This window comes from Acanthochromis polyacanthus, chromosome 4, assembly GCF_021347895.1.
Source record: "Acanthochromis polyacanthus isolate Apoly-LR-REF ecotype Palm Island chromosome 4, KAUST_Apoly_ChrSc, whole genome shotgun sequence".
NCBI classification, from domain to species: domain Eukaryota; kingdom Metazoa; phylum Chordata; class Actinopteri; family Pomacentridae; genus Acanthochromis; species Acanthochromis polyacanthus.
Window position 1 is genome coordinate 10285981 of NC_067116.1, and position 25450 is coordinate 10311430.

Sequence of the window (25450 nt, forward strand, 5' to 3'; positions counted from 1 at the left end):
GCTGAAATGTAACTTTTGACCACAGAACAACAAAGGTAAGACGTGCACAGAGATACAGCAGCATCTCACGCTGCCTCCTGTACAGGGACTCTCTCCTACAGAGTGAACAAGCCAGGTTTTTATTTGTCAAACAGGAAACATTTGGTTCTTAATTACATAGGACTTTCTGCTGTTAGCTGGGGGGCTGGAGCTAACTTACTGTTACTATCAGTAGTGATGAATACTTACTCTCCTGAAAACATTTCGTATATCCATTCTTGTTCACGTTCTTCTTCTCACACTGCTCTAGCGGTTCTGTGTGCTCCTCCCGGTAAACACATGCTGCAGGTACCGAATACAACCTAGGTTGCAGGGAAAACGTGGACTGGATTTCAGTAATGTGGGCGTGCTCCATATGAACAAGTGGAATAGACTGGATAATGATGTACTGACTCGGACTCTACCTTCCACCATGAAGTGAAGGGAAACTAAGATTTATGATCATATTTAAGTTAATAATGACATGTTATGTGATTATTTATTTAAACTCATATTCTGGCCACATTATGTTGAATTTTTGGGCACTTTTTTGTAAAAAAAAAAAAGTGCTGAAGCCCCCCTAAAATGGGCCTAATGACGCCACTGTGGATTAGGAATGGGATGTTACTTACGTTCACATGCAAGTCAAGGCAGGTGAGCAAATGCTTTTGGCAATATAGTGTATCTTTATATACAGTCCGTGGTGTAAATGCATTTTTCCACTTTGAATGGATGGTTCTCCACTTCTGTAACCAACATACTTTTCGTATTTTCTAAATTTTACTGTTGTACCTATAGCACATTTGTAACCAATGTTTTTCAAACTTTTTAGTGTACACAAAATAAAGTGGCTTAAGTCACCAGATGTAACACTATTCCAGAGTGTCCTGTAAACGACTGAGCTGGTATAGAAGACAGTGGGTCGGGCTGGGGGAGCAAGACGGATGTAACTATGATACATGCCATTTATTAAATATGATGACTACGCTTAGGTATCAACAGTATCAAGGAATAATTCCAGAATTAGATTCCACCCTAAACAAAAAAAGAATGTTTTTGAATGGAAGGGTCACTTACTGTGATCTACAAGGTGTAGTAGTTCATCAGTGGCAAACTGCCACCATCTTTTTGTAAGCAGATCATGTGTAGCTGACTAAATAGCCAACAGCAGAATCTCGAGAACTTGCAACAAAATGTCTCAATTCAATTTATTTTAATCAGGACACAGCAACAAATCTGTGGCAAGGGAGTTATTTCTCGAACACAGAGCTACAACATAATTACCTAACAAACATTTGTGTATAAAGAAGTTATTTCTTCTTCCATAAGTGTCTGTATTTGTCTGCTTTGAAGTCATCTTCATAGTGGACCGCTGTCTGCTTTTTGGACATCTTCACTTCTCTCTTTTTCTGTCGAGCTCGACGTTCCTCTTCAGATAGAGTGGACATATTGACTGGCATCTTTCAAAACACATGAAGAAACATAAATTAATTTGCAAATATGAAAAACAAAATTGAGGCACTCATTGACTTATATTCAAAAGATGTGTACTTTATCAGATCAAGGCTATCTGATGATAGGGATGCCACATCTGTGTTTTGTCATCATTAAGTGGGTTTGGTCATGGTTGTAAAAAAGATTGTTGTAGAACGGCTTATGTTTTAAAACATAAATATATGCAAGTGTGTTCATCATGGGGTGTTTTATGTCCTCTATCAGACAAGGTTTGTCAGGTCTGACAAAGAAGCTGATATCATCATCAATATTTTCTCAGCTTTGGCTTCTACCACACATTCAACAAACACATTCAGGTGATGTGCTTGAAATGGTCCACACATTTCCCTGACATAAATATCACTGAATATGTTTCTCACTGTTTATTACTCAACATGCTGTGGCTACAAAACAACCTAAAAATTTCTCTGAATTTTTAGTGACCAACAACACAACATGGCTGTTGTGAATATTCTGCATAAATGACAAAGTTATGTCAATTTTTTTTTTAACTAAAGCATGCTTCAGCAACATTGCTAATCTTTGCTCTGTGACACCCTATTATAATTTATACAGACACCAGCGTTGTGTTTAAGGAATGATCAGAGCACTGTGGACAGTGTCACAGGTCTTGCTCGGAATAAAATATACATTGTTGCCATTAAACTCTCCATTGTTATATCCGAAGTTAAAGCTCAACCTTGAATAGATATTAAGTAAGCGTCAGTACATTGTGCTGATATAAACCTGCTTCACTCTTCACTTCTGAGTATAAAACAAATGCAGGATGTTTACAGTATGTTTATTGTGTGACTTTGTTTGTTGTTTGTTTAATGAAGACAGTTTATCTGCAGTCTCAAAATCACTAAATCCTGCTACCAGTGCTCTCAAAGTGAAACTAACATTCTTAATGACAGTTCAGATGATACTCAGGATTTCACACCATACTTATGAACTCAGCCACAGTTAAACAAATGACTGGCAAATGCATAATTTTAATCATTAGCCGATGTTCGTGTAATTTAATTAACTCTGTATTTGGGCTACCTGCAAACATATCATGCCTGGTTAGTGAAGGATGAACTGTGAACTCGGCAGTCTAACTGTGCGTTAGTCTGTATGTAATGAAGTTTTACTGAATCTTTCGACAGACTGATTGTGTTTCTGCTCTGACACGCAAACAACTTGTTACACAATACACATTTTCTGCATCAGCTGTAGTGAAGTTTAATCATAGTACTAAACGTTTGACACCTGTTCTTGCAACACAGAGCTGCAGGTGAGTGATAGAGCTGCTACACTCCTCACCCATCTGGTGTTCTGTCTGTTGAAGCTACAGACTCCGACAGACAGAACTCCTGACACTGGATTTGGAAAGTAGAAGTATGTCATAGACACATACACATCAGACACGCGTCTTATGGTCAGTCCTTTATGCTCTCCACTGGCTTCCAGTCTGGTCAAGAATTCTTTTTAAACTTTTACTGTTTTTTTTTAAAGCTCTTGCCGGTCATGCTCCCCTTTATTTATCAGACCATTTAACTTTACAGGACTTTGAGGTCATCCAATCAGTGACTGGGGTGACCGGGCGTTCTCTGTAGCTGCAACCAGGCTCTGGAACAAGCTCCCCACAGACATTAGGGCTGGCCCGAATAGTGGTTTCTACTAGTCTCCGGATATTCAGGCCCTATTAAAGACGAATATCAGAATATTCGTTCCGCCCCGTAACGTCCGACGGAGGGGGGGATGTGGCGGAGACGGCCCGAATATTCAGATCCATTCATCTGGTCTCCTGGACGCAAATTTTGCACGCTGCCTTTGTTTTGTCTTCAGTTAAACTGAAGAATTCCCAAACAGCAGAGGTCTTCGGCATCTTGTCTTGTGTTTATGCAATGAAGTGAAGCGTGACGTCAGAGTCGGCAGCCACCCGGCCATTCAGCTGGTAGTAACAAACACGAATGGATGAGCCAAAGTGGGCCGAAGGCGAAGGGAAGAGACGAGCTCCGAATATTCCTATTTTCGTCTGGGGGGAGGAGGGGGTGATCACATAGACATATTTGTATATGTCTATGTGATCACACGACGGGATGAGTCGATATGAGCCAATGTGGGCCAAAGGCGGAGGGAAGACAGTAACGCCGAATATTCGTTCCGCCCGGTAACGTCCGACCGGGAGGGGCAAATATTCGGATACCAAAATTAATATCCAGATACCACCGTAGCAAACGAATATTCGGGATATTCGGGTCCAGCCCTACCAGACATGTGCACTATCACAGACATGGGTCTTTTTAAATTGCAACTCAAAAACCTTCCAGTTTTATTGCTGTTTATTTTACTGTTATATTGTATATTGTACAGGATGCACAGTGGCATGGTGGTTAGCACTTCTCGCCTTGCAGCTAGAAGATCCCTGGTTCACATCCCCCAGCCTTCCTGGGATCTTTCTGCATGGAGTTTGCATGTTCTCCCTGTGCATGCGTGGGTTTCCTCTGGGTACTCCGGTTTCCTCCCACAGTCCAAAAATATGCTGAGGTTAATTGATTATTCTAAATTTGCCCATAGGCGTGAGTGCGAGTGTGATTGTTAGCCCTGTTTTCAGTTACTGTATTGTTTTTAAGTTATTTTCTTGTTGTTCACTGTGACGCACTTTGGTCAGCCTTTGGACTGTTAAATAAATTTTGATTAATTGATTGATGGTGATGACATAAAATGTGCAACACAATGACCTTCTTACTTTCTAAAATACTGTTAACAGAACCGTTTAAGTTGGAGCTTGTCCTGCAGTACTTCAAAAATGTTTCTCTAGTTTCACCTCAGCTTGTTTTGTACTGGATCTCAGTACCCATTCCCAACCACAATGTCACTTGTTTTTATCTCCAGTCATTGTTTCAGCTGCACTACAGTTTTAGAAAATGGAGAAATCAGCAAAGCTTGACTTGGTTCAGTGTGAAATTTGCCAAAGACTGAAGGCTTCCACAGTCTGGGAGTATTTCCAATTATTACAGAACAAAAAGGTGGTTTGTACACTGCAGAGTTTGGACTGAAAGCACAGCAGCACAACAAGCACGTGAAGAGAAAACTAACATCTGTTTGCATCTCTACTCTTCTCTGTGCTCACGTGCTGTATTTTAACAAATAAACGTGCTCTTATGTATCACATTTTCTGTTTCTGCTGTTTGACATTGAAGCGTGTATGACACAGACTGAAACTCATTAAGACTACACCTTGAGGAGCAGCCACATCCAAGCTTATGCTCTGCAGCTAGAAAGAATGATTTTATGACTGCAACTCAACAGTATTAGACTATAGTATGCATACCTTTGTTTCCATTTCAAATACAATCGCATACAGTGTGTCAAAACATAATTATATTAAACAGTATAAATAGTAGTTTTACTTTATTTAAGGGAAATTACTCATTCAAAAGGGTCATTTCATGTTGTTTAGAATGGTTTAGAATTTGGGCTTAAACCCACCCCCTAAATCCTCGCCTAGGATTTTGTACTATTTAACTGCTTATTTCTCAGCTTCTAGACATAATTGATGGCTGAAATTTGGCAGACAAGCTCACAGCAACCATCTGACATCATAGGTAGCCTCACAGCCTTCTAGCTACTGTCTACAGACCACAAGAGCCTTCTAAAAATGCTAAAAATTAAGAAAAACACACTCGTGAGTAGGTTTTAGAGGTCTAAAATTACTAGAAATGTTATAAATGTTGACCCAAGGACCACTCGGTCCTATTCTAAACAAAATTGTATGATAACTTGCAAAGTTGGAGACTTCTGGGGGTATGATATAGATATGAGCTGCTGAAGTATGGACCCCACAAAAAGTGACCAATTTTGGTGAGGCCAAAAGGCAATGTGGCACAGGAGGTAGAGATCTATAAATTTGTATAAAATATCTTCCATCATGGTACTACAAGCCTACAAAATTTCGGTTTGGCTTATTTCCTCCTTCATGGTCAACCATGATCCAGATACCGCCTAATCCATAGACAAATAGTTGCTGCAAAAGAAAGAAAACCTAAAAAAATTCCTGCAACTTAGAAGCCAAGGCAGAATCAGAGCTTGAGCCATTTGTAATTCATGTCTATTTTCTCACAAATTAATGTTTATTTTATTAACAGAGCTGATGTACTTACCATGACTATGCGTCTGGGCTCTTTGTATCTGATGTTGATTGTAGCTCCATCAGGACGAACCAGAGTCACGGGGTACAGCCTCTCATATCGGAGTCGACCACAGCGAACCACCGACGTCCTGTTGGAGTTCAGCTGAGCAGTCTGAGTGTGGAGCAGCGAAGTCTGGCCGAGTCGTGCAGAATGTGCACCGAGTGCCAACACTAACTGGGAACCTGTGCAGGTAAACACAGGGCAAACAGACCTGCCCGTACACACACACACACACACAAACAAAACATAATTTAAGTGTCTAATGTACCACTGCCAAATCAGTTTCAGGGGCTCTAGTTTCATTCATGCTAGAGGAGCACATTTTTTGTCATCATGGAACTTAGTATTTAACTCGATTCAGTCACTGAACTTTCTCCTCAATTAATTTGAAGACCTAAATATTCTTAGGGAGCATTTTCAAACATTACTTTACGGGTCTTACCGTAATAACAAACCAGAAGGCGCGCAGTGTGCCAATAAAAACATGTCGTTAGATAATGGCGCTCCAGCCGAATGCTGCTACGCCCTGACCGGAAGCACAACTGAAAGGTCGAACACAAGTGTGTCATCAGTAAAGGCTCTACTGAAACAGTGTGAAACTCAGATTCGTTCCGACAAATTTCGTTGCATACATTGGCCTAAAAGTAAATGAATTGGGAAAAAATGTAAAATTACGATTGCATATCTTCGATATTCTGCAAGAGAACTCAACTAAAATGTGTTATAAGTGTGGATATGAGGATTTCTTAACGAATGCAATACGTGACAGCTACACCAGTCGGCGGCGATAATACACCAATACGATGGTTGCCAAACGCAAATAAACCTTAAAATGAAGAAGAAAAACTCGTCGAATTAGAAACTGTGAGTCATGTTCTTCTTAAGTGCGAGTTCTACTCATACCGACGAAGGAGACTGTACAGAGACCTAGGAGCGGACTAACTGTTTTTAATCTTTGCTCTCTACTTGACATGGACAAATACGAAGAAACTTCTGAACTTTCTCATAACCACAGAACTGTATAAGAAAATTTCCAGGCATCTCTATGGACTATGAGTAACATCCAGTAGTTGGCAGCAATACGCCGATGATGCGTCTGTCTGCCTCATTCAATGAAGAAGACGAATAAATCGTCCCGTGATCTGTTACGTCAGTTGTCGAAACAGCACAACTCAGGTGAGGTTGTATTTCATTATCTTTGTCACTGGTTCAGATTAAGCAAATGCTTTCTAAAATCGAGCTATTTGCAGGCTGACGCTGTTTTGTGAGCGAATTACTGTGTTGATGTAGTTCTGTAAACTTGATGGGCTCAGGTCTTCTGCTCAAACGTTAGGCTGAGGATTTGGAAACTTAAATTGAATTTGGCTTTCTGGACGGAAAATGTACAGAGGAAATCTTTTGGTGATCATAGTTTGTATTTCCACATACTACTGCATTAATACAGATTTGCATGGAGGTGATCAATCTGTAGCACTGTCGAGGTGTTCCTGAAGCCCAGGTGGCTTTGATAGTTGCCTCCAGCTCATCTGTACTTTTGGGTCGGTGTTTCGCATCTCATCATCAAGTGCTCTCCTGTTATTGCCCTTGTTGACTTTGGACTTGATTAAAACATGGACTAGGAGCAGCAGAGGACGTGACACCCGAAATCCTTACCGACTTTGGAAACTTCACACTGAACCTGAAACAGCCTGGATTCTGTGCTTTCCACTCTTCCTCCAGACTCAAGGAACTTGATTTCCAAATGAAATGCAAAATTTACTTTAACTTGAAAAGAGGATTTTAGACCAATGGACAACAGTCCACTTCTTTTACTAACTTTTTGAGATGCATTTGTATATGAGCAAATGCACATTTAGCAGACAACACTAATCAAAAGCTTTCTGAGGAGGAGTAGACCTTTGCAAAGCAGGTAGTTGGACTTGTCATGGTGGGAGAAACACTAATGATATATGACAATGTAAAAACCTGAATTTAGTGAAATCAAGAAGGACGCTTATGAAAAGAGGTGAATAAAACTCAACTTATTGAGATACAAAGCATTATTAAAATGTGTTAATATTAAACAGAGATTACTTCTGTTTTAGAGAGTTTTACAATAAACAGTATACATGCATACAAGTATATGGGTCGATATATAATTGCATCATAGTTAACAGGTATCAGAGTTGACAGTTTTGCTGTTTTCAGGCCTTTAATCAACATGACTGCCTATAACCAAACACCACATGGCATTTTTAGAGAAAGATTCTTCTAAATATTATATATACAATTGAGTAAAATTGAAATTGAAAGTTATATGTAAAGATATTGTAGTACATCTGTTGACATGTCATCAATCCACACTTGACTTACACACTACTTTATATTAAATAACTGAGAAGGACTAGGAGTCTATCATCAAATACCTCAGACAAAACTGAACATGTTGATCCAGAAAAAATTGACTTAATAAAATAAAATTTTAGTAAGCAAAGCTGAAGATGTTTGCAGGCTGATAGATTCTGAACTGACGACGCAGATTTTCTTTTCTCTAAGTCTGTTAAGAAAATATTTGTTTTGTAGGGAAAACAAAACTTGTGCTTAGTCAGAAACTCTGAAATGATTAACATATATGACTTTTCTATGCAACTCAAGATCCTTTGACACATGACATATTTCCTAAATTAGGTAGTCTGCCAGCAACACAATGAATAATTTACCATTAGCAAGTTTCCACAATATATAAATGCTTTTGACTTGATGTCTTCATTTTATAGTTGCAGTTTTCTTCCACGTAAATCCATTCCAGTCATTTCTGAATGTCTAAGTATATACAATAATCATTTGAAGCGTATGTAGTTCATGTTTTCTCAGGTCATCTTTCTTTTATTTTAAAATTTTATTTGGTTTTGCTGTTAAATTTTGCTCAACCTTACTCAGTATCTAAGTGTGGACCGTTTTCCATTCTATTATATATTGTGAATGGTCTGCACTTATCTCGTGCCTTTCTACCTTAGTGGTACTCAGAGTGCTTTACAGTGTCTCCCATTCACACGCCAATGGCGTTAGAGCTGCCATGCAAGGTGCCTGCCTGTCATCGGGAACAATTTGGAGTTTAGTGTCTTACCTAAGGACACTTCAGCTGTCAACTTTACAATCAGTAGAAGACCCTGTCTACCATGTGAGCTGCAGCAGCCCGAATTTATAGAAATTCCCATCCATCCATCCATTCTCTATACACCGCTTTATCCTCACTAGGATCGCGGGGGTGCTGGAGCCTATCTCAGCTGACTAGGGTGAAGGCAGGGGACACCCTAGACAGGTTATTTATAGAAATTTAAATTGTTTAATTGACTGTAAATGACATTTGCACTCCATCTATGAAAAGTACTTTAGAATTGCAGCCTACCTTATGCACTTGGTAGTAGTTTCATGTACACTGCATTTCATCTGAAGTGGCAGTTGAATCCCATAGTTTTGCAATATAATTGTGAACTGGATTACTTTGTTGACCAACATGCTTTGTGTGCCTTGTGTCTTTTAGGGTTAGCTCATTTGGCAGAGATGGCTGGTCTAAGCACAGCAAAGAGATGGCTACCTGCTCAACTGTTGGTCCTGTGGATTATGACCAACATCTCTGGTGACTGACTGTTATGACTCTTGGCTATTTAAAGTGATGTCCCCAGGTCCACTCTGAAAAATGTGTTTCAGTGAAGCTACAAGCTCAACACGGAGTCAAACCTACCTGTATTTTGACATTGAACCTGTTTAATTTAAAAATGGATTAAAACAAATATTTTCATTTTTTCTTCTGTCCTCCAGAGTCAAGAGTCTGCTTGTTTGCTCCTGATGTTGTCACACTGAAGAAAAACTCTGAAGCCAACATCACTATTACTTCCAGGTAACCATGCAAATAGAGTCTACATCAGATTTTCCGAAAGTCTTATTCACAATGTAGCTGAAAAAGGTTCTTGCACTTAATGTAGTGCTTTGTTTGAATACTTATTCTTTGTTTTAGAAGGGAACACTATGGGAAACATCAAGCCCCTTTGGACAAGCACTCTTTTCTGTTAATGAACAAAATCTGAGTCTGAATGAGCACCCAGCTCAATTTTCTGCAAAACTTGCTGTTGCATTATTAGATGGTAGTGGACAGGCAACAGAATTTTGAGTTGTGTGAACCAATCTGGGAAAGGTCTCAGCATTTTTGTACTAATCATGGTTCCAAAACCTCGCAGACAGCAAAAGATAAAGTTTTTATGTCATTTTGTCATGTTTTAATTTGTCATTTATTTTGCTCAGCAATGTCACATCATTCACTAAATGAAAATGTTCATAAAAACAAAACTTTATTGTGATGAAGACAGACTGTAATGTGAGAATAACTGTTTGTGGCATTTTTCCTATGAGTACATTAAATACCTAATGCATCATACAATACAAAAAACTTTACTAGTCTTGTGGGGGCAATTTAAGACAGCAGCAGGTTCCATTTGGGCGTCTCCAAAGACGGAGCATGCATTTATGCAAGCAAAATAACAGCAATAACTAGTTTAAAAATGTGTTTTCTATTTAGCACTTATTATATAGAAAATAGTAAAACTTTTGTGTTGTTTTTCATAAAACAGCCATGGCCTCATGTACATAAATTGGCATTTAAAGTGTTAAAATCGCCAAACCTTGTTAATATAGGGTTGTTTTGACCAGAAATGATCCTGATTAAAATAAACGAAAGTGAAAAATAATGTTAATGTACAACATTTTTATGGCACATTTTTTTGATAAGGACATCATTTTTTTTTTGGGTCCTAAATGTGAGTTTGTTAGCTGTTTTTTATTTTCTGACATTGCATAAAAATACACACGTGGACAAAATTGTTGGTACCCCTCAGTTAAAGAAGGAAAAACCCACAATTCTCACTGAAATCACTTGAAACTCACAAAAGTAACAATAAATAAAAATTTATTGAAAATTAAATCATCAAAAGCAGCCATCACTTTTGAATTGTTGATTAACATAATTATTTAAAAAAAACAAACTAATGAAACAGGCCTGGACAAAAATGATGATACCTCTATAAAAGATTGAAAACTATTTGACCAGAGTGACATGATTAACTCAGGTGTGTCATTTAATTGACATCACAGGTGTTTCCAAACTCATAATCAATCAGTCTGCCTATTTAAAGGGAGACAAGTAGTCACCCTGCTGTTTGGTGAAAAGGTGTGTACCACGCTGAACATGGACAACAGAAAGCGAAGGAGAGAATTGTCCCAGGACATCCGAAAAAAAATTATAGACAAACATCTTAAAGGTAAAGGCTATAAGACCATCTCTAAACAGCTTGAAGTTCCTGTGACAACAGTGGCTCATATTATTCAGAAGTTCAAGACCCACGGGACAGTAGCCAACCTCCCTGGACGTGGCCGCAAGAGGAAAATTGATGACAAATTGAAGAGACGGATCGTTTGAATTGTATCCAAAGAGCCCAGAGCAACCTCCAAAGAAATTAAAGGTGAACTCCAAGGCCAAGGTACATCAGTGTCAGATCGCCCCATTCGTCGTTGTTTGAGCCAAAGTGGACTTCATGGGAGAAGACCAAGGAGGACACCCTTGCTGAAAAAAACTCATAAAAAAGCGAGACTGGAATTTGCAAAAATGCATGTTGACAAGCCACAAAGCTTCTGGGAGAATGTCCTTTGGACAGATGAGACCAAACTGGAGCTTTTTGGTAAGGCACATCAACTCTATGTTCATAGACTCAAAAACCAAGCATACGAAGAAAAGAACACTGTCCCTACGGTGAAACATGGAGGAGGCTCAGTAATGTTTTGGGGCTGCTTTGCTGCATCTGGCACAGGGTGTCTTGAAAGTGTGCAAGGTACGATGAAATCTGAAGACTATCAAGGCATTCTGGAGAGAAATGTGCTGCCTAGTGTCAGAAAGCTTGGTCTCAGTCGCAGGTCATGGGTCTTCCAACAGGACAACCATCCAAAACACACAGCCAAAAACACCCAAGAATGGCTGAGGGAAAAGCGTTGGACTATTCTAAAGTGGCCTTCTATGAGCCCAGATCTGAATCCCATTGAACATATGTGGAAGGAGCTGAAACATGCCATTTGGAGAAGACACCCATCAAACCTGAGACAACTGGAGCTGTTTGCTCATGAGGAGTGGGCCAAAATACCTGTTGACAGCTGCAGAACGCTCATTGACAAATACAGAAATCGTTTAATTGCAGTGATTGCCTCAAAAGGTTGTGCAACAAAATATTAAGTTATGGGTACCATCATTTTTGTCCAGCCCTATTTCATTAGTTTGTTTTTTTAAATAATTATGTTAATCAACAATTCAAAAGTGATGGCTGATTTTGATTATTTAATTTTCAATAAATTTTTATTTATTGTTACTTTTGTGAGTTTCAAGTGATTTCAGTGACAATTGTGGGTTTTTCCTTCTTTAACTGAGGGGTACCAACAATTTTGTCCACGTGTGTAACGCATCAGAATCAATGTTAGTGCTAATCAATGACACATGCCAGCCTGTAATAATCAAAACAATGTTTTCCCTTTAGCACTTACTGTATAGAAAATAGCTATTTTTTTCTTTTTTTTTCATCTAAAATAGTAGATGTATATTTGGTGGTATTGATCAGGACTGATGTTGGCGAAACAAAATGAGTCAATTCATCAGTGGGTTTACATTTCTTTTTTCTGAATCAGATCTTGGTTACATCATCAGACTCAGTCTAGTCCAAACTGTACTAAAGCTGCGTATGTACTGCAGCAACAATAGTGTGAATACAGAGTTGGGGAAAAACATAGAGAATGAAAATACTTAACAAGTTAAATTTACATTCTATATTCTGGTGGTTGTTAATAGTACTGCAATTTGTAGAAGCAGCTGTCAAGATGGAGATTGACTGTGTTTTTTTGTTTTTTATATTTTTCTCTAGTTCAGCTGTCAACCAGTCAGCTGTGATTGCAATAAATGTAACCTACAGCTCCAAGCAGAACTACTCATCTATAATCACAGTGCCTGAGCAGGTAATACATGGAATTTTTTTGTGAATCAGGATGCATGCAAGCAGGGGAACATAATTTCAAGCTAGGCTTTTGTGCAAGTCTGGCTATAAGCTTGTATTTATTTGTCACTAAACTTTGCGCTACTTGAAAGGATTACAATGCAGACTTGGTTCTGCACTTCAGTCCAAGCAGTAACTGTGCGGATCAGTCCTAGTGTTTTCAGTACCCCACTTTACCCACCTGGCTTCATCATAATATGAAACTAAATGGCACTAAAAATATGCATTGTAATGTACTGTAAATACAGAATTTTTCAGAATTTATACCTTCAAGGAAAAGAATCAACCATGATTTTATTCTGCAGAGAAAGACAGTCTTTGTAGCCAAGGCCTGTTCTTGCTTATTCCTCTCTCATGAAGAGATCCATTGTTGTACGAAACAATAATGAGGCATTGACTCTAGGCTTGAACTATATGAAACTGAAATGTGAGCAGAAAGCAGGAAATAAATATTACTTATCAGACAAGGTACAATCTGTTTTGTATTGTTTTGGTCTAGGTGTTGCTGCCAGCAGAGACTACCTCAGTCAGTTTCAATGTGACAGCTCATGTTGTCGGTCAGGTGACCACATACCTACTTACCAACAACACAGAACTCAACAGGTGAGTATCTGTGCTGACGTAGCATGCACTGACAACATTTTTGTACACAACAGAAGTGGCTGTATCTGTTTTTAGTATCAGTAAAATGCCCGTTGATTCAAAATTTCATCACCTTACAGTAATTCCATTATTACTCCACCACGTTCCTTATAGCGGTTATGTGACAATTGGCGTTGGTTTGTCTGTCTCTCTGTTAGCAACATTACTCACAAACAGATGAACAGATTTATATGAAATTTTCAGGGAAGCTCAGAAATGACACAAGGACCAAGTAATTAGATTTTGGCAGTGGCTTATAATCTGCATCCACAGATTTGTTAAAGATTTATATATCATTGCCAGATAGCGACATGACCTCACTGTAACTATGACAAGTGAACACTACGTCAGCTGCCTACTGATGATCACGTGATTATGATCCCACTACAAATCAACTGCTGCGAACTTATCAGGACATATCCATCGGAAATCATACAAGGAACAGTGGATTAAATTGTGGGGGTGTTTCCTAGTCTCATCATTCCCCACCGCCTGCTACATATTTAGGTGACACGATTCGGTATCTGTACATAACCACTTTGAGCACTTTGAGCTGCTCCCTGGCATGAAAAGGGCTTTATAAATAAAGATTGATTGATTGATAACCCATACACATGCATAACACACACCTGTGCTCAGCACAAGGTTATTTTGTTTGTGGGTACATCTATATTAAATGGCCACATTCTATGTTGCCGTGATTTCTGATCATTATTAACTAAATAAGCAAATGCTGCATTTGTAAAAAAATAAATAAATAAAATAAAAAATGCTGCATTTCTGACAATGCCATATGGGGGGATGATTAGACTTGGTGGAGTACTGCGCTCTCTAAGTGTTTTTCTAGTTACTGAGTTGAACAGTAAGGTATTTGCTCATATTCAAAACGAAACATTTTAAACGCACTATACTAAAACTACAATAAAACACAGGTCCCACAGTAGAAATTCAAATGCTAAAATCAACACAACTTGCATTCGATTCATGTCTTTTATTGTCAGTACTTATGTCTACTTTTATTATTTAATAAATATACTAGATCTTATCTGACCTGAAAACATTTATCTTGGTCTCACATGACCAAAGAATGTGCTCCAAACATCCATCAGGCTTCTTTTTCTCGTCTTTAGCAGAGCTTCATCTTGCAGGCTTGTGCTGAAGAAACAGCAAGATTTTTCTTCTTGGACACTGTCCATAGAGATTGATGTTGAGAACTGTCTTTCACACTGACAGAAATGATATTGAAATGTAATTTTCAGTGATAACTCTTGTGTCAAGTCAAGATTAGATTGTGCAAGCAACTCACTGTCTGCTACATCAAGAGGACAGCTAGTACAGGCTTGAGTAGTGGTGCTATGGATAATTTGTACTTACTGATTACTGCTGCAACAGTTTTTGACTTCTGTGTCCTTTTCTCTCTTTGTGAAAACTTAGTGTATACAGTGTGTGAAAATCTAATTTTGTGTACTGATCCACTGTACAGTTTCTTTGTGTTTGTAAGCCTGATTGTCTCTCTTGTAGTTTGCCTGTCAGGATCCGCTTCATAGTCGTCCACAGCAACATTCTGTCTATATTCAGTCAAGTGATTGGGTGGATTTATTTTCTGGCCTGGTCGGTGTCTTTCTATCCACAAGCTTGGGAAAACTGGAGAAGAAAAAGGTGGTTTTCTATCTGTCCTCCTGCTTTCTTTAACTTTAGGTTCTTTGTAACACTTTCTTTGTGAAGTTTTGAACTGTTTAATATTATCAAGTAATCTTGTCATTATCTTTCATGAAATACTATCTGAACATGCAAGCACTCAAATACACTCCTCAAACAGATGAGGTAAAGAAAAATCTAGATAGTTGGAATTGGGCTTGTGAAACATCTCTTTCAAGCTGTCCACAGGAATCATCCATCCATCGATCCATCCATTCTCTATACACCGCTTTACCCTCATTAGGGGGGGGGTCACTGCTGACTCGGGCAAAGGCAGGGGACACCCTGGACAGGTCGCCACTGTGTCGCAGGGCTACATATACAGACAGACAATCACACTCGCATTCAAACCTACGGGCAATTTAGAGTGAGCTAATACTTTTGGCAATATAGTGTATCTCTGGGATGTGAAGAGAAGAGAATGAACCATGAGAGGATAGCTGGGATGATACAAGTGATATCAACAGGTGAATAAATGCTGAGGTGTTTACTGTGTTTCCTCAAGGATTTTTTTCAGCAGCAGTGGCAGGCTTTCTGGAGAGCCTTGGAGGGGTAAACAAATGACACTAGACTGCAGATTTTACTTGTGCAACCCATTTATTGAATGGCCAGTTGAAAATAGCTTTTTAAAGGCAGAATGTAAAAATAAAAAAACTTTTAACAAGCTCATCTCAAAATGCAGTCAGCATTTACATCATGGCGTGTAGATATTAGCTTCATGCTATCAATTCATTTACTCGCGTTACCGATACTGAGTTGACACCGGGCCCAATTAACTTAAGCTACCGATATGTAGCTGGCCATCAATATTTTGCGAAAGTCTACTCAACTTATAAAATCTATTGTGAGTAATCTTAAGCTAATAACTTTTGTCCGGTAAGTCAGTGCCCTATTTTCCAAGATGACACTCCTCTGATTCTCTGCCTTGGTGCCTGGGCGCTTGACGTGATGTCACTTTGAAGGCCGCACTCTTGCGAGTAATTGACATCGTATTAACCCGATGTGCCAGAGTAGACACTGAGCAAGACAGTTATCTGTAGTTTATCTTGGTACTCGCGAGTACCCAACACAGTGTAGGACTCTGCTGTGAAAGTTAAATACATGCGGTGGTGGTGTATTTGCGACAATAAATAATAAAAAAAATAAATAATAGTCCCAGATAGTCTACCGTGCACCGTTAATTTCTCGTTTTTACTGAAAATTAACATAGCTATTGTTGCCATTTCACCCGTGACAATCACATCATGTTATATATCATATAAAAGCCTGGAATCTGTAGTTTACAAATATAATCACATATATATCATGATATATGATACAATTACAGCATGTGTCAGAGTTCACTTTTTCACAGAAATGTTTAATATTAGCAACTCATATATATATATATATATATATATATATATATATATATAGTATATTCCTGATAGAATGTGTTCTATATTGCATATCTGCACTATAATGCCATGCATTGCAATATTTGGATGCTTATAAGTATTGACTTGCTGCGTTATCTTTGGATTCATTTTTGATCACTTCATTCCGTTTGTTGTTGTTGTTCTTCTTTAAGCCATGTTCTGGCTGAGTTAAAGATGTTTTAAAGGCTTTTCAGTAAAGGATGAGGGCCCATTATGGGTAAGATGGGTAAATTTCACCAGTTTTCAGATTTTACCCCAGGAGTGGCAAAAACAATGTATATAGCAACATAAAAAATATTTGTTTGAGCATTTTTTGACCGTATCAAAATTTTTGGTTAATTATATTATATTTACATTTCAGCTTCTGTTGTATATTCAAATTTGAATTTATTGTTCATTAGTTAAGTACTAACAACACGTAATCTGGTATTTACACATGGAACAATAATATGCTTCTGTGTTAATGTTTTTCTTTAATATCCTTTCAGATACCAATGGAGTTGCATAGGCTATTCTGCTGATAGTAGAGCACATAACTGCAAATTTCAGGAGACTCATTCTTTCAATTAAACAACCACCAAAATTGACACACATACGACTTGGGGGTTGCTCTTTTGACAAAACCTATTAGCCCCCTAAAAATTCAAGAGGGTGGCCATTTTTCAAGATGGCCACCATTAAATATATAAAAATATTGCTTTTCACAATAAATTTGCAGAGACTTGTCCTATTTGAATGATCCTGGTGTCAAATCATGCATTCTTGACTATGAGTCCGAATTTGAAACCATGCACCTGCTCACTGGTTTCCTGGTACCACCCTCTCAGTCTCAGAATCCTAATATTCTGCTAAATTAAAGGTTCATGTTCATGTATGACTCTGCTAAAACGCGTGGTAGTGTATATAATAGTGTCAGAGGTTTAGTATGTGGAGCATCTTCCTGTACAAGGTTTTCAAACTGGACATGACACGATATGGTGGGAGATGTTGAGAGACGTGTGTAGAGTGGTGGCTCAACAGAGCGGATCTCAGTGAACAGAGCATGCTGGTGGCACCACTGCTGTGAAACTCAGCATGGGGTTCAGTGTCAGCCGGAGAGTAGCTGGACAGGAGCCCTTGTGGAAGCAGGAATTGCATCTCCTGGGACAGCAGATTTATTTCTGACAGTTCTGAGCATCACTAGGACACAGCAGATGCACCAGATCTACAATGCAACTGCATGCAACCTGTACAAGCTTCTCAAGGCAGATCACATGGACTACTTGAAAGAGACAGGTGAACAACTCGAAGAGGTTCCTAGCTCCAAAGCCTGGTGTGAGCATCGTAAACTGCAATGTCCCCAGTTTCATTTCTGGTATAAGGGGCTGTAATAGAACTGGTAATCCTCTTGTTGATCCAGTCATTCATGGAAGCCAACTTCTTCCTGTACTGTCAGTCACTGGCTGAGCTGATACCGTACTTCTTTTCCAACAGCAGTGTAAACTATGCATGGTGGGTTCTGATCCACAACAGAGACATGGTGACCCTTGAACAGAATCATCCTCAGGTGGCTCAGGAGTTTCAGAGTGGAAACTTTGTTATACACAAATGGAGCTGACAGTTCTTAGCAATGGCTATTGACCAAGCTCACGAGCAGCCCAATGCTGTCATCAAGGTAGACAGGGGTGCAGCCGTACATGAGGAGTACAGAGACTTCAACCGGGACTTTTTGGACTGGTGCCTGCTGAACTGTCTCCAGATCAGCAAGGTGAAAACCAAGGAACTGGTGGTGGATTTCAGCAGGGGCAGACACAGACACACTTCTGCTACACCAGTCAACATCTAGGGAACAGACATTGAGATTGTGGACTCCTACAGGTACCTAGTTGTTCACTTAAACAATAAACTGGACTGGACTGATAACACCAATGCACTCTTCAAGAAAGGTCGGAGTAGAATCCACCTGCTCAGGAAACTGAGGTCTTTTGGGGTGCAGGGAGCACTTCAGATGACCTTTAATGATTCTGTGGTGACATCAGCCATCCTGTATGAAGTTGTGATGCTGCTGCTCCAGCAGCAGTATCACAGCTGCAGATAGGAAGAGACTAAACAAATTGGTGATGAAATCAAGTTCTGTCCTGGTCTGCCCCTTGATCTTGTGGAGGTTGTGGGAGACAGGAGGATGATGACAAAGCTGTTGTCTATCATAGAGGATACCTCCCACCCCCTGCAGGAAACTGTAACATCAGTGGGAGGTCCTTCAGTGACAGACTGCTTCACCCACGGTGTCTAAAGGAGAGATACTGCAGGTCCTTCCTTCCTGCTGCAGTGAGACTGAACAATCAAGACTGCTCCCAGTAGTTCAGTTCACCCACTAACTAACTGCAATAAATGTTATTAAGGACAATTTCACAGTTTTTTTTCTGGAAACAATCATATTTCTTCTATGATGAGAAAGTACTTATTTATGTCTGTGCACTGTGTGCATTGTGGGTTGCACTTTTTTTTTTTTACTGTTTCTGTTGCTGTAACACCGTAAATTTCCCCGCTGCGGGATCAATAAAGGTTTAATACATCCATCCATCCATCCATCCATCCATCCATTGACGTGACAGAAGACCCATCAGCACTGAGAAGATGGATAATAACTGGTCCTGAAGTCAGCCATTTGGTTGCACAGTATGAGGCAGCATGTGGGACCAAAGAGGGTACTGAGCCACTATGAGGAGACAGAACGAGCACAAAGAGTGGTCCTTGAGTAATTAGAAAAGCTATCAGAAGCCATGAAAGATATGGACAATCCTTTCCAGGAGAAGAGTCAGGATCTGCTTTCACTTGATACAAAGGATATCGCTCACACAATGCCACCAAGCTGACTGGCATATACCTTGAGAAAGGCAAGGTCTGTTTCCAGAAGTTCATGAAGGACTGGCAGGGGAAGAAGAATCCACCATCTACAAACCTGTCAAGAAGAACAGGGTTGACTTTTTCCAACAGTTACCAGCATCTGTTGACTTTTCAAAGCAAGAAGTGCTGAAGGAAGACTGTCAACTGTTCTCCAAGCTGTTCATATCGTGCCAGAACAGAGAATGGGACATGGAGTTCTTCCGTCATGAGAACCAGTCACATCCTGCTGCCCTCAGTGATGGTGGAAAGCTCCGCACCTGTCAGAAATTACCCCTCATTACCATTCTTGAGAGCCAAGTTGCAACCCCTGAGGCAGAGCCAGATGCCGACACCATCATCATTGATGGTGCAACGTTGGTGAACAGTCTGCCCCAGCGGAGTTCAAAGACGATCGAAGAGTATGCAATGCTGGATGTCCTTCCTACAATACAAGCATACTCTAGCAAGTACAGCACAGCAGACACTGTGTTTGATAGCTACTGCCCATCAAGTCTAAAAGCTGAAACTAGATCAAACAATATAATATCATACCAAGCCATTCCTCCAACCTCAGCAGCGCTGAAGCAGCATGTGAAGCATGCTGCCTACCAGACAGGCTGCATCTGGAGTCAGTGAACAGTACGTCAACCAGAAACGCTCACTCCTGCCATGAAAGGAGATCTATGGCAGATCGCTTGGACAGAGCTCCCACCCATTGCAGAAAGTTGCCAGCAGCTGACCAAGTGTGGATTCAACTCTGAGTGCTGCAGTCAATGTAAATGCTACTGCTTTGGTCTGACCTGCACGACACTGCAGTTGCAGATGCGAGGTTTAGAAGCATTGTAGTATACTCATCCAGGCAGCAATACAACAAATGACAGAGAGTAAAAGCCTATTGCCCCTACATGTGCATCCAATAACATAAAGGATTGGTGATACCTATGATATGCACACTTTTTGCCCAAATTAGGATTCCAGGACTGACGTTATGGTACCAGGAAGTCAGTGAGTAGGTACATGGTTCCAAGTTAAGATTCTGCATGGTCAAGAATGTATGATTTGGCACCAAGATCATTCAAATAGAACAAGTCTCTGCGATTTTATTGTGAAAAGCAATATTTCTGTAAATTCAATGGTGGCCATTTTGAAAAATGGCCGCCATCTTGAATTTTTAGGTGGATATTGGGTTTTGTCAAAAGAGCAACCTCCAAGGAGTGTGTGTACCAATTTTGATGGTTGTTTAATTAAAAGAACAAGTCTCCTGAAATTTTGCTCTATCAGCAGAATAGCCTACGCAACTCCATTGGTATCTGAAAAGATATTAAAGAAAAACATTAACATGGAAGCATATTATTGATCCATGTGTAAATAGAAGATTACGTGTTGTTAGCACTTAACTAGTGAACAATAAATTCAAATTTGGATGCAGAACAGAAGCTGAAATATAAATATAATTAACCAAAAAAAATTGATACAGTCAAAAATGTTCATGCTCAAACAAATATTTTTTACATTGCTATGCACATTGATTTTTGTCACTCCTGTGGTAAAATCTGAAAACTGGTGAAATTTACTGATCTTACCCATGATGGACCCTCATTCTTTACTGAAAAGCCTTTAAAACATCTTTAACTCAGCCAGAACATGGCTTAAAGTAACAAGAACAACAAACAGAATGAAAAGTGATCAAAAATGAATCCAAAGATAATGCAGCAAGTCAATACTTATAAGCATCCAAACATTGCAATGCATGGCATTATAGTGCTGATATGCAATATAGAACACATTCTATCAGGAATGAATGTCACTCCTAAATGAATTTAGACGAAACACTGGATGTTTAGAAACATCTTGAATCAAGAAACATCCCTGATCAGGTTCGCCAACATGCTTCCAATCTCAGTGGTCAGCCCTTCATCCCATAGCAAGTTAATGATCCCAGCAACAAGGAGTTCTTAAAATTTTTATTCAGCTGCTTAATTGTTTAGAAATGGCTGGTGAAATTTCTCCGCAAGGGGTAGACTTCAATAACATGACGTCTTTCCATCAAGTTGTCTTTCTGATATGTTTAGGTAGACTGGATTTAAGATTTGAAATTTGGTCTTCAGAAATGTACAAATGTGTTTGTCTTCAGTGTTGTAGGTCTCAACTTTGACTTCCTCGCTCTCAACCTGACAGGATTCATTGCTTACAGTGTCTTTAACATAGGGCTGTTCTGGGTACCTTATATAAAGGTAACTTCATCCCATAAAAGAGCACCTCCACTGTTCATACACATGCAAGTCAGGCTGGCAGTTCGTGCCATTTAGCCTGGAAACAATTTTTAGAATTGTAATGCCCAATCACAGGACTGCAATCAATTATACTTCAGTGGACAGCTAGAGCATGAGTCTTCCATGAGCCTTACAGCTTATAGGATGAGAGGTAATATGTCTTCAAGAACCTAAAAAATAAGTTGCTGTCTACTGAAGTTTCTAGAAATTGCTGTCTACTTAAGTTTTCTCCTAGTCGATTCACAGTAAAGTATGTTAATACCAGACAAAGTTTTAGAAACAGCTCGTCTATAGATTAATTAATGCAACACAATGTAACAAAAGACAATTTGGGGTATTTCTTGTTCATGTGTAAATATAGTATGTTTTATGCCTAGAGTGGAACATACAATTGCTTAACTGTTACACGTCTCACTTCTTTGGAGCTGCAGTAGGTTTTGAGTGCATGTCCAGTATGTAGTATCTATTTTCTACTAATCTGCAGTGTGCCTACCCTACAGGAAGAGTTTCTGAAGAGGAACCCAAATGGAATCAACCCTGTCAATGCTAATGATGTTTTCTTCAGTCTCCATGCTGTCCTGCTGTGTTTGGTTTACATAAGCCAAGCTGTTATTTATGAGGTAAGTGCCTGTAATTCAAAGAATATTGTGAAGCTCTCCTGCTATCCCCACCCCCCTCATGCCCACGGTCACCCCAGCCAGTTGAGACAGATGGCCACCTTTCCTGTACTTCTGTCTGAGGTTTTTTTTTTCCCCCTCCCTATTTTAATTTTTACCGCCCGGCAAAACTGCGTTTGCCGGAAGGTATTGTTTTCACCTGCATGGTCTTGCTTGCTTGCTTGCGTGTTTGTCTGTAACACTTTGGTTTCCGCGCGATAACTCCATAAAATATTGATGTAGCCTCACCATATTTGGTACACAGGTGTACCATAATAAGACACAGGTCAAGTTCGCATTTGGCGACCGCGGCCTCATTTTCAAGGTCACAGGGGTCATCTTGCTTGCCGGGTGGTCCAAGTTTGGCAAAACTTCTAGTTTATTATTAGTTTTTTTTGGGTCCTTTTCACCGTCCACATTCATATTTATTAGGGTCCTATTGGAAGCAAAGAGTTTTTATTATTTTTCCAACATTTTAAATGTGTTTTTGAGGGCCAAAACATGCTCAAAAATTCCAGAAAATTTGGCAGCAAAAAAAATAATATTTTATGGAAATTGTGGATGTGTGAAAATGGCTCCATAGCACCCCCTGCAAAATTTGTGACATGTCTCACGGGCAGGACGTCTCACCTACATTTACCAAATTTGCTAGCATATACAGCACGTCAGGCTGAACAAAAAAGTCAATGGTGCCCATATTCTAAACCCAACAGGAAGTCTGCTAATTTTCATTAACTGTGGGAAATTTGATGATTTTTGGGCATTTTTGCTGATTTTCCTCCTAGTAGGTAACTCCAAAAACACTCAAATTTTGCCATGACGCACAACAGACCATAATGACTAAAAGTTATCAAAATCTTCCACAAAAGTCTAAGGGTGTGGCCGTGGTGGTCTCTGCAATTTTGATGCTTTGCCATGAAACATCAAGTGCTGTCCAACTATCCTTTACATGTTCCAATCTGCCTCAAACTTTACATGTTTGATCAGAGTCCTGCCTTGATCACATCCATATGCCAATATCCATTCACACTCATAGCACCACCTGCTGGCAACAGGAAATGGCATGCTTGACACATACATTTATTATTCCTAGTCCATTGCCCACATTTAGCTCAAATGTGGTGACATAAGAAAAAAAACAAACAAAAAAAACCAAGACGTTTTACCAAACTTGGACCGCCCGGCGACAAAGATGACCCCTGTGACCTTGAAAATGAGGTCAAGGTCACCAAATGCGAACTTAACCTGTGTCTTATTATGGTACACCTGTGTACCAAATATGGTGAGGCTACATCAATATTTTATCGAGTTATCGCGGAAACCAAATTGTTACAGACAAACAAGCAAGCAAGACCATGCAGTTGAAAACAATACCTTCCAGAAAATACTGTTTTGCCGGGCAGTAAAAACAAGACGGTGGTGCGCATGGATGAAGCGGCCATTCTAGGAGACGGCGAGAGTGAAAGTTTTGAGTGTCTTGCCTATCCTAGACTTGACTGAACATCAGAGCAGTTAATATTGCTAAAGTTGAGAGTCTTGGTTAGCACGGAGTACTATCGAAGACTATGCCAGCAGCTAACCGACATAGGAGGAAGCAAAGCGATTTGAACGTAAACAAAAGAGGGGAAAGAGAGCCAGGATCCATGCTAGGCTAAAGGCTAACTCCTCCAAACCAGCAGTACCGTCTCTCCTACTCTCCAGTGTCCACTCCCTCGATGACAAGCTGGACAAGCTATGTTTGCTGGGAGAAACCCACAGAGAGTGGATGCATCCTCAGCTCTTCAAGACTGTTTTATGAACACTGATTGGGAGGTTTTCAAGACAGCAGCCTCCCAGGGTTATCAGATTGATGTTGAGGAGTATGCTGAGGCAGTTACATCGCAAAGTGTACAGAAGATTACACTGTAATTAAGACCTTCACATGTGGCAACCCAAAACGTTGGATGACTACAGAGGTGCACCTGCTGCTGACAGTCTGAGATTCAGCCTTCAGGGTAGGAGATAGGACTGCTCTTAGCTCAGCCAGGTCTGCACTCTCTAAAGGGATCAAGGCTGCAAAACGCACATACGCAGAGAAAATCCAGCAACACAGGAAACACCGGACAGATGTGGCAGGGAGTCTAAATGCTGACGAACTACAAGAGCAGGCAAGGGGTCAACTGCGACGCTTCTCTTCTAGACAGGCTCAACAACTTCTTTGCATGCTTTGAAACATCAAACCTGACAACCAGAGAGGGTTGGTCCTTCTCCTCTATCTGTCGGTCCAGCTTTCACCATCAATGCAGCAAACACACGGAGGACCCTAACCAGGGTTCACCCACGAAAGCAGCAGGTCCGGACAACATCCCAGGACGTGTGCTCAGATTCTGCGCTGGCAAGCTGGCAGATGTATTCGTGGTCAGAAAGTCCCGGACCCCAGTCTGTCCGGGTCTGATCCATCAAGCTGAGCACTGGGTCTCCTCAAGACTGTGTGTTCAGTCCACTGTTGTTTACACTGCAAACACACAACTGTGCAGCCACACAAGAGCGGATCCAGATCATAAAGTTTGCCATTGACACCACGGTGATGGGACTCATTCGTGGGAATGAGGAATCAATGTAAAGGAATGAAGTGAAATACCAAGAGAGCTGGTGCCGAGAGAACAACCAGCTGCTCAATGTGGACAAAATGAAGGAGATGATTATCGACTTCCAGTGGCTGCACAGTGGAGAGAGTGGAGAACATCAAGTTGAAATTTTTGGTGTTTTTGGTCGTTTTCAGTGGTTAACTCCTCACAAGGGGTAACTCCACGATATTTGGACAGTATATTCAAGTTTATCACAGTCCTGCCCTGATGACATTCATTTGCCAATATCCATTCAGTCATCGTGCCACCTGCTTGAGTGGAAATGACGTTTTTTACACTTTGATGTATCATTGTTAGCCGGTTGCCCATATTCATGTCCATTTTTCTTTCATCCTCTTTCCACTGGCCTCCAGTTATTTCTGTCTCTTTATATTGACTCCCAGTGTGTTTCAACTTGGTCAAACTGGTTCCTGGTATGTTTTATCCTCTCTATACTGGCAAGCAGTATGTATGTTTCAAGCTTTTTACACTGGCTTCAATATATTTTATCCTCTTTTTTTAAACACCAATTTGA

At 39.9% G+C, this 25450-nt stretch overlaps 2 protein-coding genes across 4 annotated transcripts in view; one reads left to right on the forward strand and one right to left on the reverse strand.

The window, feature by feature from the left end:
- Positions 1-1212: 1212 nt before the first annotated feature.
- mrpl55 (mitochondrial ribosomal protein L55) lies at positions 1213-6276 on the reverse strand. The gene is made up of 3 exons (XM_022213643.2): positions 6136-6276; positions 5664-5904; positions 1213-1478 (listed from the first exon to the last, which is right to left on the reverse strand). The coding sequence occupies exons 1-3, from the start codon at positions 6177-6179 to the stop codon at positions 1329-1331; spliced, it is 435 nt and encodes a 144-aa protein (XP_022069335.2). The 5' UTR covers positions 6180-6276; the 3' UTR covers positions 1213-1328.
- Positions 6277-6328: 52 nt separating this feature from the next.
- ctns (cystinosin, lysosomal cystine transporter) overlaps positions 6329-25450 on the forward strand; it is a 28237-nt gene continuing 9115 nt past the window's right edge. Inside the window, exons 1-8 of one of the 3 annotated variants that reach the window (XM_051947327.1) lie at positions 6329-6869; positions 9217-9312; positions 9495-9573; positions 12629-12719; positions 13257-13360; positions 14921-15058; positions 21515-21614; positions 22154-22273. In XM_051947327.1, coding sequence (XP_051803287.1) covers positions 6806-6869; positions 9217-9312; positions 9495-9573; positions 12629-12719; positions 13257-13360; positions 14921-15058; positions 21515-21614; positions 22154-22273 — 792 coding nt within the window. In that variant the 5' untranslated portion in view covers positions 6329-6805. The remainder of the gene's footprint in view (positions 6870-9216; positions 9313-9494; positions 9574-12628; positions 12720-13256; positions 13361-14920; positions 15059-21514; positions 21615-22153; positions 22274-25450) is intronic. The other 2 variants (XM_051947326.1, XM_022213642.2) reach the window with 2 other exon arrangements.

Excerpts from the sequence above, each read along its gene's own strand:
- mrpl55 (XM_022213643.2), bottom strand. The coding sequence starts at position 6,179 with ATGTTTTTATTGGCACACTGCGCGCCTTCTGGTTTGTTATTACG. Across the intron at positions 5,905-6,135 it reads CCTTCTGGTTTGTTATTACG|GTCTGTTTGCCCTGTGTTTA; the intron begins GTAAGACCCGTA and ends GTGTACGGGCAG. Across the intron at positions 1,479-5,663 it reads AGCCCAGACGCATAGTCATG|ATGCCAGTCAATATGTCCAC; the intron begins GTAAGTACATCA and ends GTGTTTTGAAAG.